The 20034-nt window shown below is 38.6% G+C and overlaps 1 protein-coding gene across 4 annotated transcripts in view; it reads right to left on the bottom strand.

Annotated features, from left to right (window-relative positions):
• The window catches only part of PPP1CB (protein phosphatase 1 catalytic subunit beta), a 34415-nt gene extending 17824 nt beyond the window's left edge, over positions 1 to 16591 (bottom strand). Inside the window, exons 1-2 of one of the 4 annotated variants that reach the window (XM_043917480.1) lie at positions 16573 to 16591; positions 16033 to 16172 (exon numbers count right to left, since the gene is read on the bottom strand). In XM_043917480.1, the coding sequence (XP_043773415.1) occupies positions 16033 to 16084 (52 nt within the window). In that variant the 5' untranslated portion in view covers positions 16085 to 16172; positions 16573 to 16591. Of the gene's footprint in view, positions 1 to 16032; positions 16173 to 16247; positions 16267 to 16323; positions 16533 to 16572 lie in introns of those variants that run through there. The other 3 variants (XM_043917478.1, XM_043917477.1, XM_043917479.1) reach the window with 3 other exon arrangements.
• Positions 16592 to 20034: the final 3443 nt, after the last annotated feature.

The following is a 20034-nucleotide window of genomic DNA, read 5'->3' as shown; positions in this document are numbered from 1 at the left end:
ACACCTGAAAGTATTTAGAGATAACAGCAATGGACAAGACAAAGTATTTTGGGCTCTCATAGAAGTTTCCACAATTTCTGCTGCGATTCTGCAGTAATAAAACACTTCATGGTTATCAAAATTTAGTTTTAATTTGATGACAATGATTATCAAGCAAATTAAGACTAGTGTGGGTCACTTTGATGTGTTAAAGTGTCTAAATTCCAGTGGTGAATATTTTATCTCATATTTGCTTTATTTCCTCTGTAAGCTCCATCTTTAATTCTGGCCTCCCATGTAAGTAATTTAAGTTACTATCAGGTACACTTCAACTAACATTTTTACAGGGCTAAAAATGCTTCAACTTTTAAGTCATGCTAATCCACAACTAAAAATTTGCCAAAATCTCTTGTGTTTCACTGCATGCTTTTTTTTTTTCCCCCAATTAATATCTCTAAAAGTTAGGAGATACCTTGCAATCAGTACTTTCTTAAAATTGTAATTGGTAATAGCTCCCCTACCCTCCACAGGCAAATAAAACAGCAACTTTCATAATCAATCACTTCTAAAAGTTGATGAAGTTTAGAGAAGCTAAAGGTTCTTCCAAAGGCTAAGCTTATGACACATGACCAAATTTTAGGACTACATCAGCAAAATGATTGGGAGAATAGGGTAGATGGCTCAGGGCAATCCCACTGTCTTTCAATGCAAAAGTCATGCTCCCACCAGTGCAGACTCCAAGACATCCAAGAACACTTCAAAATTCTCAGTTATCTGATAAAAAGGAATAAATCAAGGCAATCTGTTATACAGGGGAACTAGATCATTATCACAATATTCATGAGGAATTACAGAATTTGGATTTATGAACTTAGACCCAAGTGTCTTTAAATTATGAAGATACTATATATCTGCATAATTAATTTAGTGCAAAGCAACTTCACATCGATCATCTCATTTAATCCTTTGGTTTCCCGGGAATTAAAAAGGGAAGTTACTACCTACATTCTACAGTAACAGAAAGAGATTAAAATAATTTGCACAAGATTACTAGAGGAGTAAAAAGCAGCAGAAAGGAATTGAGAACAAGGTTTTCAAACTCAAAAGTCAATACTCTTTCTAGTCCACCACATAAAATTTTTTAGTCAAAAATTTCCCAGAAAAAAAAATTTTTTTTCAGCAGGTGAAAAGTGCAAGCCAGGTGAAAATTTTGTTACAGCAAATATTTACTGTACTATTACCGTTTAAAAATCGATTGAGCTATTATATAAAGTACAATTTATACACCTAGGTAGCCACCACCCAGATCAAGACAGAATACTTCCAGCAGCCCAAGGCTCCCTTAAGCCCTAACCATTCAATGATAATGCCCCAGGTTACTATTCTTATTTCTTTCAGCATAGATTAGTCTAACCTGTTTTTGAATTTTAGGTAAATGGAGATTTATAATATAAATTTATAAATAGTATACACTCTTTTGTTCACTGTCATCTGTGAGATTCATGCATGTTGTATTTAGCAGCCATTTGAAGTATTTTCTCATACGAATACACCAAAATATATTTATCTACTCTATTTGGGTCATTTCCTGTTTGACGCTATTATGAATGCTATGAATATTCATGCATATTTCTCTTGGTATACATATAACAGGAGGATTGCTGGGTCACAGGAAGACTTAGCTTTATTAAGAAGCAGATCCACCAGTTTCCTAGAGTGGTTAAACCAATTTACAGTCCCACCAGCAATGCTGCTCTACCTCTTCGGCAACAATTTTAATCAATTTGTTGGGTGTAGTGATATTCAGTGAGATTTTGGTTTGCATTATGCTCAATAGGCCACTGGGACATCCTTTTTTTGTGTGAAGTTCATTTTAAGTCTTTTGTTCATTCTTTAAAACTGGACTTAATTGATTTGTAGGAATTCTTTACATATTCCAGATGAATTCTTTATTGGATATATTCTAAGTATCTTCTCCCAGTTTCAGTTCAGTTGCTCAGTCGCATCGGACTCTTTGCGACCCATGGACTGCAGCATGCCAGGCTTCCCTGTCCACCACCAACTCCTGGAGCTTGCTCAAACTCATGTCCATCAAGTCAGTGATGCCATCCAATCACCTCATCCTCTGTTGTCCCTTTCTTCTCCTGCCTTCAATCTTTCCCAGCATCAGGGTCTTTTCCAATGAGTCAGTTCTTTGCATCAGGTGGCCAAACTATTGGTGTTTCAGCTTCAGCATCAGTCCTTCCAATGAATATTCAGGACTGATTTCCTTTAGGATGGACTGGTTGGATCTCCTTGCAGTCCAAGGGACTCTCAAGAGTCTTCTCCAACATCACAGTTCAAAAGCATCAATTCTTCTGCACTCAGCTTTCTTTATGGTCCAACTCTCACATCCATACACGACGACTGAAAAAACCATAGCTTTAACTAGGTGGACCTTCGTCAGCAATGTCTCTGCTTTTTAATATGCTGTCCAGGTTGGTCATAGCTTTTCTTCCAAGGAGTAAGTGTCTTTTAACTTCATGGCTGCAGTCACTATCTGCAGTGATTTTGGAGCCCAAGAAAATTTTATTCTCTTAATGTTACCTTTAATAAACTGATGTACGTTATGTATTTAAATCCATCTTAAATTTTTTTTTTGGGTGTTTTACATCAGGTTCAAGAAATGTTTGCCTTCTCTGAAGTATTTCCTTATGTTTCCTTTTAAACCTTTTAGATACTTTATTGTTTAGCCTAAATCATTCAATAATCTACCTTAAATTAATTTTGTGTATGCTTTGGAATAAAGGTCAAAATTCTATTTCTCCCAATTTGAATTTTTTTTTCCTTCCAATTCTATTGAGATGTAATTGGCATACACCTCTGTATAAGTTTAAGGAGAATACCACAAAATGATTATCACTATTAAGTTTAGCGAATAGCCATCATCTCACATAGAAACAAAATAAAACAGAAAAAAAGCTTTTTTTCTCTTGTAATAAGAACTCCCAGGTTCTACTCTTTCTCTTTTATGGCTATGCATGTAGGTTGTGGGATCTTAGGTCCCCCATCAGGGACTGAACCTGGGCACTCTGCAGTGAAAGTGCAGAGTCCTAAGCCCTGGGCCGCCAGGCAACTCCCTGGGATCTACTCTCTGAACAGCTTTCATATATAAGATACAGCAGTGTTGATTATAACTATCATGTTGTATATTACATACCCAGTATGTATCTCATAACTGGAAGTTTGTACCTTCTGACTACCTTCAGTCAACTCCCCTCCTCTGGTAACCACAAATCTGATCTTTGTTTCCTACAAGTTTGTTTTGAAGTATACTTGACCTACAACAGTGTCAGTTCCTGGTGCAACACAGTGAGTGATTCTATATTTCTATACATTTCAAAATGATCACTCTAAGTTTAGTTGCCATCTGTCACCACAGAAAGGTACTGACTGTATTCCCCAAACTGTACATTTCACACTCTTAACTCATTTATTTTTCAACCGAGAGGTTTGCACCTCTTAACCTTCCTCATCTATTTCTCTTAGCCCCCACTCCCTGGCACCATCTGTTTGTTCTATCTATGACTGTGTTTCTGTTTTGTTTGTTCACCTGTTCTGTTATTTTAGCTTCCACATGCAAGCGAAATCATCTAGTATTTGTCTTTGTTTGTCTGACTTATTTCACTTAGCAAAATACTGTCTAGGTCCATTTCTGTTGTCACTAATGACAAGATTTCATTCTTTTTTATGGCTAATAGTCCACAACACAAACACACACACCATATCTTCTTTATCCATTCACTGGATAAAGGGCACTTAGACTGTTTCCACATTTTGGCTATTGTAAATAATGCTGCAAAGAACACAGAGGTGCATGTGTCTTTCCAAATGAGTGTTTCTGTTTTCTTTAGATATATACCCAGAAGTGGAACTGCTGGATCCTACAGTAGTTCCATTTCTAGTATTTTGAGGAACCTCCATTCTGTTTTCTGTAGTGGCCGCATCAATTTACTCCCCACCCCCAACAGTGCACCAGCATTTCCTTTCATCCATATCCTTGCCAACACTTGTTATTTGTTCTCTTTTTGATAACAGCCATTCTGACAGGTGTGAGGTGACATGTTAAACTTTTCCATTGTCTTCCGTTGCCTTCTTTCTGTATCCCCCCTTTATTTTTTCTCTCTCAGCACTGCAGAATTTCCATGCAACTATTTTTCCCTAGTTTACTACTCCTCTATTCTGCTGTTTCTAATTGCTGGTATGTAAACACAACTACCAAATTCTTAATTCTAGTTAACATATTTTTTTGGTTATAGTTTCCAGGTCTCTGATAAAATTTTTCCTTTCCTCTTTACTTTGAGCATATTAAATCAGTTATCTTAAAGTCTGTGTGACATTTCTAACATATGAATTATATAAGGTGGATTTATACCCTTTTTTCCTTTTTTTTTTTTTTTTTGGTCAATTGATCATGTTAGCATTCCTGTACTATTTCACTGAATGAAATACTTGATAATGGATGAGTAATTGTACTAGTTTTTTTATGACATCTTCTCCATAGAGGGTTGTTTCCTTTAGCAGCAGAAAGCGTGTCAATAATGCACCCACATTTTCTTGAGGGTTGGTCTATTTCATTTTGCCCTCAATCTTGGCCATAATGGAGGTCTCAATGGAAAACTCAGCGTACAATATAGTCTCTCTTACTTTGTTAAGTCTGAACTTCAACTTTTGCCACGCGGGTACTGGACAACGCTGGAATCTCTGCTCAGATTCTTCTGGGTTTCTTAGAATCTTCTCTTGCATGTGTGTATCTTAGAAGTCAATGACTTTACGGGGACTCGACTACAGATTCTGAGGTTAGAGTCCATGTGATTCTCTTCTCTTTAGGACTTAAGTTTCAACTGCTTTAGTGGCCCCAGACTTCCACCTCTCCTCTTTAGTCCAGTAAGATTGCCACTTTTTATTTGGAGTCTATTCCCCTATGCCTCTAGGAGTGACTGGTGAGCTTCTTTTCTCTTAAAGATCAAAATCCTCTGCTCAAGTGAAAATAGGAAGTACACAAAATATGATTATTGGGTATATACTAGAAATTCATATGATTTTATAAAGAATTTTGAGAAATACCTTGCCAAGGACTAGACATTAAGCACCATAACCCCATACATTATGTCAATGAATCAGTCATGCAACTTAGGTGTGAGCACCAAGGTATCCTGACTCCTGATAAAGCAATCTTTCTGCAAAATCATGTTTACAACTGAAAGGGGGGAAAACACTAAGGTCCAAGGTCAAATTTGGTCCTTTATATATTTTTAATACCAATTGGTGGGGGAGTGGGAAAAAATAATACTTTGTGACACATAAAAATTACATGAAATTCAAATGTTAGCATTCATAAATGAAGTTTTACTGGAACAGAACCACTCTAATTCATTTATGTATTATCAATGCCTACAGGTACTTTCACGCTGCAATGGCAGAGTTGAGTAGCTGTGGCAGTAACTACATGGGTTACCCTCATGGCTTTGCATTGTTTCCCAAGGTTCTAGAAATGCAGAGATACAGCTATAACTCCACAATGTCTTGAGTGCCATTTTATTTTACTTTTATTACTAGTGCATACTCATCATGTCAAAGGAAGAAAAGTGGAATGTGAATGTCTAAGGCATAATGGAGTGTAGGTTATTTTGTTACTGAATGAGACTACCAGGCATTATATTTATGACTTTCCAGCTAACATAAAATATATGTTAACATTAGGAAACTGAGCACTCATCACAACACTCTCAGGAAAGTAACAAAACTTTTTTAAAAAATTTAAATGGAATCTCATCACAGCAGAATTTCTTCACAAGAATAGAAATAAGGCTGCAATGAAAGTAAGTTTCCAACTGATTAATGTATTAGCAAGCAAGGAAAGCCATTTACTAATAGTGACTTAATTAAATCATGTTTGTTTGGAAAAGCCAAAGAAATATGTCCCCAAACTATATTTATTGAAGTCTTTCTATAAAAACAGCTCTTGAAAAGTTGACAACATTGGAAACAACATCAATAATCAGTTAAAAAAAATTTTTTTTTGAGTGGTTTTGTTGGCTCTTGATGAGTTCACAGATAGTTCACAGATATTGCCAATACTTATTTGTTGCTTATTTGAGGAGCTAATACTGAATTTGAAATGATGGAAAAGTTAACCTCTGTGAACCGTATGAGTGGAACAACCACAGGCAAGAATACTTTCAAAGAGGGACTTCCCTGGAGGTTCAGTGGTTAATACTCCATGCTTCCACGGCAGGGAGTGGGGTGGGGGTGGGGAGCCATGTAGTTTAAACCCTGGTGGGGGAACTAAGATGCACAGTCCACACTGTGTGGCCTTAAACAAAATTTTTTTCCCCAAAGAAGCCAACAAACAAACCCAAAACAATGATGGAGGTAAAACTACGCATGGAGCAGAAAATGACTTAGTTGGATAATTTTAAAAAGCCTGTAAAAATTGAAGCTATTTAAAATTTATGGTGCAGTTACTGAGTGGAAAGATTCTAATCACACTGTTGAACCAGCAATACCAATGGTATATACTTCATTAGCTCTCATAAACCAGTTCCACTGTCAGTTCCACAAATGTTTGTGAGAAACAAAAGCTGAATATTCTGACTTGCCCTATCACAGAACAGTTCAGTAGTTCAGTAGTGATGAAGTTTTACTGATTTTTTTTTTTTTTAAGGCTTAGGGCTGATACTGAAATTTTTCTGAATGAGAAGAGTAACCCCCAAGCACTACTATCAAACAGAGAGTAGGTTTTATAAATTAGATTTTATTACAAACCTAATAATGTTTCTCAATTAAAACCTAAAATTAAAATGCAAAAAACCCCCAAAAACAAAAAACCTTCTATGTGAAACATATACTATGCTAAGTCACTTTAACAACTAATGTTGCCTGGGTCACAAGCAAATGTCAGGTTGCTTTATACAGTTTCAGGGCTGCCAAAAGTTAAAGCAAGTGAGATTTTTACTCCCTCCCGGTTTTGCACTGAATACTATTTTCTAAGCTCAAACCACAGTTCTAACAGCATTCATCAGCTCTTAGTGCTAATGCAAAATATATCAAAATTCATTTACTTGTGCAGGTGAGGAGCTTCCACCTAACCTTTCACTGGAATTGATTAATCTGTAATGCTAAAACACAAATATTAAGAGAGAACTAATAAAATCCTATGAATACCTTCCAAGTGATGACTAAAATCACTTAACTAAAACCATATGCTTGTGGATTGACAGTTTTGGCACTACCTACCTGTCTGTGTTAAGACAGCTTCCAAGATAAAATACATAAAATCTCATTATAGATCAACAGTAGATGAACACTTCCAGTTGACTTTGATGATACAGAACACCAACTTTGAATCTCAATTAAGCAAAATGTTGTCTTCTCCCCTAAAAGAAGTCCCTTCTTCTCATGACTGCAAAAAATTATACTCAATCACTGTACTTCAAATTCTTTTAAAAGTCTTTTCAATGCAGGTTTGTCTCTTAAATTACAAACGGTGTGTGATATGTATGTCTGTGTTGTGTGTAGGCTAAATTTTATTTTTCAATGACAACATGCTATTTTTTCCAGCAAGTTTTTACTAACAACTCTTCTCTGAAACAGAATGTCAAGAGAATAATTCCACTACTATACTTGCCCCATGAAATCTTAGTAATCTTCATTAACCTTTAATATTTTAATTTCTACCCTACTAAAATGATTCAATGTCACATACTGAACAGCAAAGTTAACTTAAAAACGTAAAATTTTTACAATTGGCTAGAATGTGGAATTTTGGTTTTAAATTAAAGAACTAGGCAGCTGCCATAATTTTAATTTATCTTAAGTTTGCCTGATAGTAATAATTAATGTGATTTGAGTCTACAGATGGCCTTTAGGAGTTCTGTAACCCCCCTGTCTGTAATACTGTGTATATAAACATACATATTTTTCAAAGGCGGCCCAGGGCTTTCATGATTTCTCAGAGGGGTCTGTGAATTGCTGTATCATTTCAGGTACACTAGTAAACAAACAGATAATGAAAAAAGAATAAAGAAGAAAACTTAACAGGTACAGGGGCAGGCTAGACATTTCAGGAATAGAAGGAAGTGCCGTAGGCCTGTGGGTTCTCAGAGTGTGATCCTCTTTTTCACTGCATTGACATATGCATGGTGAAAACAATGATGATTAAAACGCAGGCACCTGAGCAGAAACCAAGTCAGTGGCACTAAACTGTCATGCACTTACAGTGAAACAGAAAGATCCAGTTTCAATTTAAAATGCCCTTAAGCAGTAAAAATGATGAATTTTATTAAATCTCCACCACTGAGTATACATTTTTCTAATATTCTGCATGAAGAAATGAAAAGCTCTAGAGTGACTGTTGAAGTACCAAAGTGATCTAGCTACCCTTTTTCCCACAGAACATCTCTTTTGCTGAAAGCACAACTAACAAACTGTGGTTACTCACTCAAGATATTTAACAGATATGCTTGAAAATGAACAAAGTGAGCCTGTCATTTCAAATGATACAACTGACAGCATTTGTTGCTAGTGAAAATTAAAATTTTGGAAACTTTGTATCCAGCACCATGAATTTAACAGCTTCTTCATACTTAAGGACTTGTCTGATACCTTATTCTAAATTAACAAATGTGATTCTTTAATGTTGTATAAAATGTGTCAACTTGGAACATCTGTATAAATCACCTTAAAATAAACAATGCATGTTACAAAATCATGTGTAAGATCCATTTAAAATGCAAGATAGATCAATGAATTTTGATGTAAGAGAACATTTCAGATTCTACAACTAACCTTTAAGAAATTACCACTTGTCAATTTCTATTATACTATTAAAGAATATCCACCATTATCTATAAATGCTTTAAAAATACTCCTTTCTTTTCCACTTTATCTGTAAAAGTACAGATTTTTTTCATATACTTCAACCAAAACAATGTTACCAAAACAAACTGAAGCAAAGCAGGTATGAGAATTCTGCTGTCTTCTACAAAGCTAGACATTAAATAAATGTGCTGATCCCTAATATTTTTGTTGCAGAAAGCAAACTCTACATATGTAAAGTGAACAGTTTATCAAAATTTTAAGTTCTTAGTTTTAATTTCTAACAGTACTGATAAACAACTCACATGAAAATTCTTGTCCTCAGTTCTTTTTACGAGTATAAAGTAGTCTCAAGATTCAGTTTGAAATCCACTGCTCTCTAGCCCCTAATCAAAAGAAAGCAAATACCAAACCTCCTTAAATCACCTTTCACCACTTTATTCTGCCTAGAAATATCTCTCCCCCTCAGTAGCAACATTAATATGTCAAACCAGATTATAAATGCCAAATAACAGTAATAGGAAAGAAATGTTTTACACATACAAGCAGTACTATGTGTGGTTGTATGCAACAAACAACGCACATCTGTTAGATCCTCACTAGAAATAAGCCTTCTCAAAAATTACTGTGGAGAGGGTCCAGGGCTCACCAGCATTTAAGAAGCCCTTTCTTACTTCATCTTGGCTCAGGTTTACACTAAACAAGAACACTAACATTTTCGGAGCTTTTATTATGTTCAAAGTGTTTTACCAGTTTAATTTTTACAGATACATTATGAAGCAGGTACCTATTATCATCCTCAAAATACAGAAGAAACTGGGGATAAGCTGAAATTGTAACACATGCAGAACCTGTATCTTTAACAAGTATCAGTATGTATCAATACTTAGATATACCTTGAGTAAACAAATGTACACCTGATTTATTATTTAGGACTCACATAACAATTGCAGCTAAGGTCTGATGTTCATAAAATATATTCCTTTCTGTCATTATATAACTTAGATCTTTCACTTCCACTCAGAAGCCTAGTCATTTTCTTTCACTACTTTGGCTCAACTATTTGATAAATATTCAAATATCACAGAAAAACCTAAAAGTACCTATAAAGTTTCCTTCTAAGTTTTCCATTTAAAATAAAAGAGCCATAACTGCTAAGTACAACATTAGAGAAAGCTATATTAATAGCAGTCCTTACATTTCTTTTATGGGGAAAAGTAACTTGATTTCTTTAAATGTTGAAAATAGGTAGCAGGATTAAGGGAAAAGTTAAGATGGTGTTAGGCAAGCACTCAAATCAAGAAAATGTTTCTATCAATAGTTTGGTAACTGACTAGATGGGAACTCAGGCATGGTCTGAGGAACAGTCCAAGGCTTAAACTCTTTTATGATAAAATAAACTTAGTCTTTACACAGAAGCAGGTAAATTTGGGAAGGGAGGGCCCTGAGGTCAGTGATTATTAGGAAGGTTATGTATGTCCTCATAAATCACTTTGCTACATACAGGTGGACAGGCAGATTAAAGGACAATTGTCCCTGTCCTTTATCTACGTTCCCCATGTATGGCAAGTACCCACCTAGACCAGGTACTAAATTCCTCTATCAAGCTAGTGCCTACTGGCTATTTACACATACTTAACTTCAGAATGAATTTCTGCCATTTTTAGCCCCCTACCTCTAACTGTGGAATAAGGACTTAATTTCTATTAAAACATTTTCATTTTATCTAACAGAGGAAAATCTGAGATGCAGTGTATTACAGAGGATGAGATGTAAAAAAAAAAAAAAAAATTGCATTTCACCTACTAATAACTAAGACTTCAAAGGTAACCATATTCAATCTTGGGGGAAGGTGAGAGTTTACAAAAAGAAAGGAGAGTTGTAACCTCCATCTCGTTCTGCTTCCTGTCTTCACTGATCCTCTATTTTCCCAGAAACAGTAAGCCTTGAAATGACTACTTCTAGCCACCAGAGCAGTGACTGCTGCCCAAGGGTATAAATTTGTACTGACTCAAAATTAAATCCTAGAAGATTCAACTGTGAATCCATATCCTCCACCACCACACCATGCTAAGCCTACTGACATTTGCAAACCATTTCTTCTTGCACCCCTAGAGCCCAAGACTTCTAAGATAACCTTTGTTTCAGAGACTGAGATTTTCATTATTTCTAAATACTTTGACATTCTTAACAGCTGCATTATTTTACCTGTTAGAGTTGCTTGAGAACATAGGATATTAGAACGGATATTCTATTAAAACAATAAATGTGGATAATAAGACAACAGAGGAAAAAAAATACTTGATAAAATTTACTATCTTCCTCACTAATCCTAAATCTTAATATAATCCTGTCTCTAGATTCAAATGTAAATAGATTTCTAAATCCCAATAAATCCTAATCTTGGATTTGGACATTTATCAGAAAAGCCCTGTATTCAAATAAAATAATAACACCCTGGACTACTTCTTCAAACCGTCAAAATTTCCCTCATCTGGAACTAACAGGAAAACCACTTAATCGCTCAATCTCTGAACAATGAATCATCTTTACGCCTTCTCCAGCTTTTCATCTAAAAAGAAGCAAGAGGAGAGAAAGCAACCTTCAGCCTATCTCCCCTATTCCTCAACCTGCTTTTTTCAAGAGACCTGGCCTTGGGTTTAGACACAAACACTTGCCCTGTAGAAGCTGAGGTTGCCAAGATCAACTAGCACTTCCTTCAAACTGCCTAACCTTTAGACTGCTGGGTCATAATTAAACAACTGAATCAGAAAAGAAGCTTTAAACAGTTTGGCAGTTCCTCAAAAGATTAAACAGAGTTACCCACTGACAAAGGAATTCCACTCCCAGTTATATTACCCAAGGGAAATGAAAACATATGCCCACACAAACACTTGTACATAAACATCCATAACAATATTTTTCACAACAGCCCAAAGCAGGAAACAACTCAAATGTCCATCAAGTGACAAACGGACAAATTAAAATGTGGTACAGTCATACAATGAAATATTGTTTAGCCATAAAAGGAACGAAATACTGACACATGCTAAATATACATGCACCTGCAAAACATTAAAAAGAAGCCAATCACAAGAGACCACATAATGCATTATTTCATTCACATGAAATGTCTAGAACAGGCAAAATCCACAGAAAGTAGATTAGGGGTAACCTAATGCTGGAGAGGAGTGAAGGGAAAAGGGACTTGTCAGCTAACGGGAACAGGTGTGTGTTTGAGAATGGTGGGGAGAACTTTCTAATGGTGATGGTGGTGACTGATGGGTTGCACAACTCTGTGAATATACAACCACTGAATTATACAATTCAAAAGGTGAAATTGCATGGTATGTGAGTTGTATCTCAATAAAAATATTATTTAAAAAGGAGAAAGGAGAGACTTGGGAATTCCCTGGCAATCCAGTGACTGGAGGCACAGTGCTTTCAATGCAGGGTACTAGGATTCAATTCCTGGCTGGGGAACTAATATTCCACAAGCTGCATGGTGCAGCCAAAAAAACAACAATAAAGCTTAAAAAGGGTGGGGGGCTTTAATATGGTTTCATTAATCTTCATTTTTCAAATCCAATCCTTTGCTTAACTTTCAAAAGGACACAAAAGAGGTAAACTTCCTATTTGCTTAGTCTTCCAGCTTAACTAAAAATGATCACAGCAGTTCCACAAATTTAGACATCTGGTAAGTTGTGATTAAGTGAAAAACGGATTTAAAAACAAAACAAGAATACATACATCCCAAGATTTTCATAAACAGTGGGCCAAAAATATAAACACAATCATATTCTGTCATGTTAAGTTTTTGCTAATAGTCTACTAATATGATACTAATATTCTACAATTTATCTTGTAATAATATTAAGTTTAGCTTTGTAGGAAAGTAAAAAAAAAACTGCAAGAAAAATTTTAAAAATTAACTCATAAAGCTATATAAACAATATTCTAAAGATGTAAAGTATCTGAAAGAGAAATGCATCGAAATTTCAACAAGTTATCTCTGGATCATGGGATTATGGGGAGGACTTCAGTTTTAATTCTTCACTGTTTCATATAAGAATTTCTTTCCTGTAAGAATAAGAATGCTTATTTTTATAATCAGAAAAGCATATCCCAGACACTCACAGTTTTAAATGTACATGATATACATACATAATAATCAAATATATGATATAATATATATAATGGGCACATGTTAGTTATCATCAGCTGATAAAGCCCAGTTTTTAAACACTTGGATCATGTTTGTATTTTGGGAACAGAGCTAGCACAGTCTTAACCACTGGGAAGCAGATTCCCAAACAAGTAGATTCTACTAATCCTATTTCAACTCCTCCAAACTAAACTCAACATTGACAGTCTGAATAAAGCTCCCCAGGTGATTTCTCTATACTCCCACTGCCATCCTAAGTCCTTTTGGAACTGCTCATCAAAGTAAAAAAGCTTTTAGTGGATTTCTCAGGATACTCACAGAAACTAGCTTCCATTTAAACAACCAGTCAAAAGCACGATGATAAACCCACAACAATGTATAGTAGCAGGGTCACTACAGAGTGGTAGGAATCTCTGGCTTTGTAGTAAGTAAAACTTAACCAAGAAAATATACTGGAGGACTGTGCACTGTCCAAACAATAAATTAGTATACTGTTTTGCATGAAATAATAACAAAAAAAATTAAATGTAAATGGTGCTTTGGAAATTCACATGATTTGCCCACCTAAGAAAACACAAAGCAACTCATAAAATTTATACTAAAAGTGTTATAGCTGACTGGTAATTTGATGTAATAAAAAGAAAAAAAAATCGAGACTATGTTACGGAACTACAATCAACATTTTAAAATAAGATCCAGTATTGCTGATCAAGTCCTGTACTTTCATTTAATACTAAAGACAAGCCAAAAATTTAACTATAGCTATTCTGCTAAGCAAACCTCACTTAAATTTGAGTTAAATTTAATTAGCATGTAATGTCACTGAAAACCACGTGATTTTTATTTGGAGACTAAAAAAAAATATTTCAAGACTAAAATAATTACTTACTAGAAAATCCAAGTCTGTTTTGGATGTCTTTGGACAGGTCTAGATTTTGCAAAGGAGAAAGGGGCCTGGAGAATTTAAGAATCCCAGGGAGGCACTGTCAAAACTAAATATACTTCCCAGGATTAAGAAGCAAGTAATGGTACCCTTTACTGACAGACAGCAGGCTGCAAAAGCTTGAAAATCACTTGTTTAAATTGGGAACTTCCTGAATGAAGAGACAGTGTCTTGTCTTTGCATTCCTGGTGACTGGCACAAAGCAGGTCAATAAATTCTTGCTAATTTAAAAGGGGAAAATGTCTGGAAAACGATCATCAAAAACCAGAACCGAACATTGATATAATTCAAATTCACAGAAACAAACACTTAGCCTATTTTCCCCACCATATCTTTTTCCTAGTAACCTCGAACAATCCCTGAGTGAAGTTTCTTAATTATGTATAATCATAAAACCATGACTCAAGACGACCCACATCATACATTCAAAAATACATAAGTCTATCTTGTCTTATGCCTATAAAGTATATAAAGAAGTATATGAAAAATAAAACTGAAGAAGTTGGATACAAGCATCAGATTTTTAAATATTTAAATTTACAAGCCAAGTTCATGGTGAGCATAAACTTCTCCCAAAGTTAACAAGATATTAAAATTTTTAAACAGCTACATTTCCCTCTCAGAACAAACAACAAATAATTAAAAAAAAAAAAATTTTCCCCCAAAGCAAATGTCTCACACCCAGCAAGATGTTCACATCTGTTAAAATGCACAGTCTTAAACAGCGAACACTGACTGCAGGCACCAGGGGGCCTCCCAGGAATAACTTGATAGTAAAGGAAAAAGCAAATAAGAGTTCCTGGTAAAACTTTGCTTCCTAGTCAGTCTTAAAAGACACTCAGTCTCACACTGCTGGAAGACTTTCACATCTGGAGCAAATATACTGTATACTGTAGTTTGTTACACAACCGGTACACACAGAAACTGATGAGATACTCACACTTCAGCCAAAAAAAGGAACTAGCGCCCTCCCTTCCGCCCCCCAACCATACAATCTTCTGTGATGCTTTTCCATCACAGTAGGTACATACTGTTTCACTGTGAAAAACAATTATCTTCAAGAAATTTGAAAGCAAGTAACAACGTCTATGTAATCCTGCCACGGTTTCTGAGAGAGAGGACTCTACATCTTTTTTTTAATGGGTTAATTTTTTCCCTACACATTCACAAAGCAGTTAGTGATGACGCAAATGTTGGGGGTAAAGGCATTCGCGGGCAGAAGACCGCGAAGGACTTTGAGTAATATCCTGGCCTCTCCATCTCTTCCTTATCCCTCAATCCTCAACCCTAACATAAAACTATCCAAAACAAAAAACAGAAGGGCCCAGAAACTTCAAAAGCTGCGAAGACTTGTAAAGACCCTTTAAACACAACAGAGGCTTTTTACAATCGATCTTTTCTAAGTTTGTGCAGAAATTAAATCCTGCTCAAACCTGTTAAAATTCTCAAATCCGAAAACCAATCCCTACAGCAAACGTGCGTCCACATATTTCTGGCGTGCTTCTTCGGCTCGGTCAGACTTGTTTTACCATTTTTTAAAGCTAAATTAGACATGGGAGGTACTCAGCTCTCGCTAGTGTTATCTTATCCCTGAACAGTTCGCCCTGTAGGATCACGTAAAATTTGCTGAACAGATCAAACAGTTTTCCCAGGGAGATTTAAAAAAAAAATTTTTTTTTTCACTCCCAGAACAAAAATCCGGAGGCAGCCAAGGGCAAGGCACAAAGAGAACAGAGGAGAAACACACATTCCGCGGGCATACAATGCATCGGAGCACGCATCCCGGCCCCCTCCTCCTGGGAAGGGTCAACCCGCGCCCCGGCCGCGCGCCGCCGTGCGGGTCCCCGAAGGTCCGCGGGGCACTGCCCGCCCGCGGGGACAGCCCCTCTCGCCCGGCCTCTCTCCCGGAGGCCGCTCCCCCGGCCCACCAGCTTCTTCGCCCCCATCCTCGGCGGCCGCCTAGGGGCGGGAAAAGCAGGGAAGCGGGCGGCGAGGGGGGCGGTTTCCCCCGGGCTCCAGCGCCCGAGGGACCAGGAGGGGTAAAGGAGAGCGTCCCCTCCCCGCGGCCCGCCGGGCCCCGACTCACCCTCCAGCAGTCGGGTAATGAGACTGTCCACGTTCAGCTCCCCGTCCGCCATCTTGTCGGCACCAGACGCTCCTTCCCGGCAGCGGGAACAAGGGCTTCTCGGCGGCGGAGTCTGCGGCGACCGCTCGGCGTGCCCTCACCTACAAGTCACGCGGCGTTTCGACCCCAGCTCCAACTCCCCCTTCCCCCGGGCCCTCCCCCCACCCCCTCCCCACCTAGCAGTGGAGCTCGCACACACTCGGAGGCACCCACGATAAATAAATAAATAAACAAGCGGAGCCCCCCACGAACCGGGCCGCGTCAGACCCAGCCGCCGCCGCAGCCGCCGCCGCCACCTCCTCCTCCTCCTCCTCCTCGGCACCGCCCAACTCCGCAAAGCTCACCAGCGCCGCCGACGGCCCCACCCGCAGCGCCACTCACTCCACACCGCCCGGCCCCGCCACCGCGCCACGCAGCCCCCGGCGCAGGCGCACGGCGTACTCCCCGCGCGGCCCCGCCTCACCGCCCCCTGCCCCCCCGCCTGCCCTCGCGCAATCGCACTGGACTCGGTTCTCCCGCCGACACCACCGCCGCGCCGCACCGCCCCCTTCGCGCAGGTGCGTCGCCCTTTCTCGCCAGTTCCTCTGCGCTGAATCTCAGCGGCTGCGCAGGCGCCCCGGAGGCTCCCAGGGTTTGCTGCGCTGGGGAAGCTCCCATTACGCAGAGCGCGCGTAGGCAGTGCTGACCCTCCCTTCTCCCAGCTGGCCGGGCCCCGGCGCTACGCATACGCGCTTGTGGCTGTTCCCGCCTCGCTTTTCTTTCCTTGGTTTCAGTCCCTGATTTGGCAAGCAATTCCTCGTTTTCAGTAAGCGGGAAACGTGGACTGCTGTTACCCGTGTTTGAAGCTGGGTTTGTCCGTTTGGAAAACGAGAAGGGATTATTCTACTGGAAAAGTTTGACTTTGCAAATAAAGGGTTTTGTGATCCAACGGTTCCACAAGGTTGGTTGCCAAGTGTCCGTGGATGAAATAAATTGAAGTGGGCCTTAGGAAGGTCAGCAATAAAAATATTTTACATGGGTCCCGCTGTCTGCTTTCTTTAGATCTCTTTCACATACCTTACGTCTTAAATTCTGTGGATACTGTTTTCCACAGTGCATTTAACAACAAGAAAAATACCTTTATTGCTTAATCATTCTACCGTGTGATTGTCTTTGCATCTATCTACTACACTCGACTGTGAGCTACACGGTAAACCCAGTTTATCTTTGTGCCTTCAGCTTCTGCCACATCTGGTATGTAGAAGAGAAGGACAAAGAAACATTGAGGCTCAGAAAGGTTGGTTGCCCACCTCTTCTTTCCATCGCGTAATTCTGCCTCTAGAAAAGCACGGGGAAGAGTAGCCACGCAAAAGATCTAGATAAACCAGAGTTTTTGACCTGTTCTCAGAAGTGGTCAGAGGCAAAGTCTTTAATCATTCCTCAGGTGTTTATCCAGAAACTTAAGATGCTGTTTCAAGCTCAAGGCAGTGCTCCCCCCACTCTCATATCACGAATAATAACTAACATTTTTGAGATCCCTGTATGTGCTCTGGCACAGTTTTAAATGTTATAGAACATGTGTTATTTAATCCTTACACCAGCCCAATGAGGTAGGTACTATTATTATCGTTACTTTGTAGATAGGATTTATTGAAACGCAGAATGGTTAAGTACTTAGCCACAATTCAGTGGCAGATCTGGGATTCAAACCCAGGCATCTAGCAGCAGCGTCTGCACTGTCAACAGTTGTGATATACTCCCCCTCAGTGTGTGAGCTGAGATTCTTAAAATGTGTGTGTGCTATATCATAAACTTTGAGAACAGAAATCATAGGTTTGGGGGAGGGGGGGGAGTGAAGCATTGTCCAAACAAGTATTTTATGATGGTTCAGATGATTTATAGAGATAGGATTTCCTAATCCCATTTTGTCTAGCTTTCTCTCCATCTCAAGATTTAGCATGTACACTGATGGTGAACACAGACCAGGTGACAATCTATTTATGGTGATTCTGTCTGAAGTAGTTTTCATTGACTCTTATTGCTGCTGACTCTTATTTCATTATCCTTATTGCTGAAGGAATGGATCCTCATCAAACTCTTATTAACGAACATTAATTTATACCTGTTTTATTCCAGAAGAAGGGATTTAAAGTAGCTTATATAAATACATGCAATAGGATCAATTAAAATAAGTATAGAGAATAATAGCACAAAAGAAAACTGAGGGAGAGAGAATGGTAAAACCAGCTGTATTGTATGCAAAATGCATCGTGTAAGGTCCTTTTGGTTTGCTAGGAATAGGTCACAAGTATGGTTCTAAGCTTTCTAGTGTCCAAGGAAAATTGCAACCAGTCAGTAGCAAGTGGAGTAAGTGTTCTGGCTGAACTGGATCTGGAATTTGAGTAGACCAGCTTATGGACTTGGATGCCACTTTCCCAGATTTCTCCATGAGCCTCTACGAGTAACAGTGCTTTAGAACGCTTAAATAAGTGTCTTTTTATCCTCCACTTTTCGTGGGACCCATTGTTGTTAAGTCGCCCAGTCGTGTTTGACTCTTTGTGACCCCATGGACTGCAGCTTGCCAGGTTTCCCTGTCCTTCATCATCTCCCAGAGCTTGCTCAAACTCATGTTTACTGGATCAGTGATGCCATCCAACCATCTCATCCTCTGTCATCCCCTTCTCCTCCTGCCTTCAATCTTTCTCAGCATCAGGGACTTTTTCAATGAGTCGACTCTCTGCATCAGATGGCCAAAGTATTGGAGTTTCAGCTTCAACATCAGTCCTTCCAATGAAAATTCAGGCCTGATTTCCTTTAGGATTGACTGGTTGGATCTCCTTGCAGTCCAAGGGTCTCTCGAGTCTTCCCCAACACCACAGTTCAAAAGCATCAATTCTTCAGCACTCAGCCTTCTTTATGGTCCAACTCTCACATCCATACATGACTCCTGGAAAAACGGTAGCTTTAACTGTACGTACTTGTTGGCAAAGTAATGTCTCTGCTTTTTAACATGCTGTCTAGGTTGGTCATAGCTTTTCTTCCAAGGAGCAAACGTCTTTTAATTTCATGGCTGCAGTCACTATCTGCAGTGATTTTGGTGCCCAAGAAAATAAAATCTGTCACTGTTTCCATTGTTTTCCCCATCTATTTGCCATGAAGTGATGGGACAGGATGTCATGATCTTAGTTTTTTGAATGAACCCCCATGAAAGAGAACTTCTCTGTCCTCAATTAGGGTCCAATATATGCAGATACACTTAACAGACAAGGAACACCCGAAGGAAACTGAATTATACAGAGAGAAAGCGAGCACCTTAGAGAAAATCACTGCAAGTTGAGTAGGGCAGAGAGAGTCCAGTCTCAGCAGAGTTCTGGGAGTCAGAAGGGCTTGGAGAGTGGTTCTGAGTACTGCCTACAGATGGGAAGATGGCCCTTCACCCCTGCCCTCACCAGATTTTCTGGTGTCTTAGAATCCTGGGTAAGAAGGGACTATTATGAAAATGAAAGAGCTATATTACTAGTGGCCCAACCAACTTTCCTATGGGATCTGCCTCCAAAAATATTACATGAGAATTAAAATCAGGCTTCTTAAGATTTTGAAGTTTGACTAGTGTATATACTATATATTACTAAATACTTCTGCAGCTTTTGGGACAGCTCACTGTAAACTGATTTTTTTTAAAAGAAAATCATATGAATATCTATGTCATATAAGGTAAATAAAGACTACATTATGCCTCATGTTAGTTTAGGCCAAAGGAAATTTGGAAAAGAAAGAAAAAATATAAAAATCACCTATAATTTCACCAGCCATAGATAACCACTTTTCTGTTTTCTTTCTGAATGCACATGAGTGCTCAGTCACTTCAGTCATGTCCAACTCTTTGCAACCCTATGGACTGTAGCCCACCAGGCTCCTCTGTCCATAGGGATTCTCCAGGCAAGAATACTGGAGTGGGTTGCCATGCTCTCCTCCAGGGGATCT

The sequence above is a fragment of the Cervus elaphus genome, chromosome 11 (genome assembly GCF_910594005.1).
Source record: "Cervus elaphus chromosome 11, mCerEla1.1, whole genome shotgun sequence".
Classification (NCBI taxonomy): Eukaryota; Metazoa; Chordata; class Mammalia; order Artiodactyla; family Cervidae; genus Cervus; species Cervus elaphus.
The sequence above is the reverse complement of the archived record's forward strand: the minus strand, read 5'-3'. Positions and strand labels throughout refer to the sequence as shown.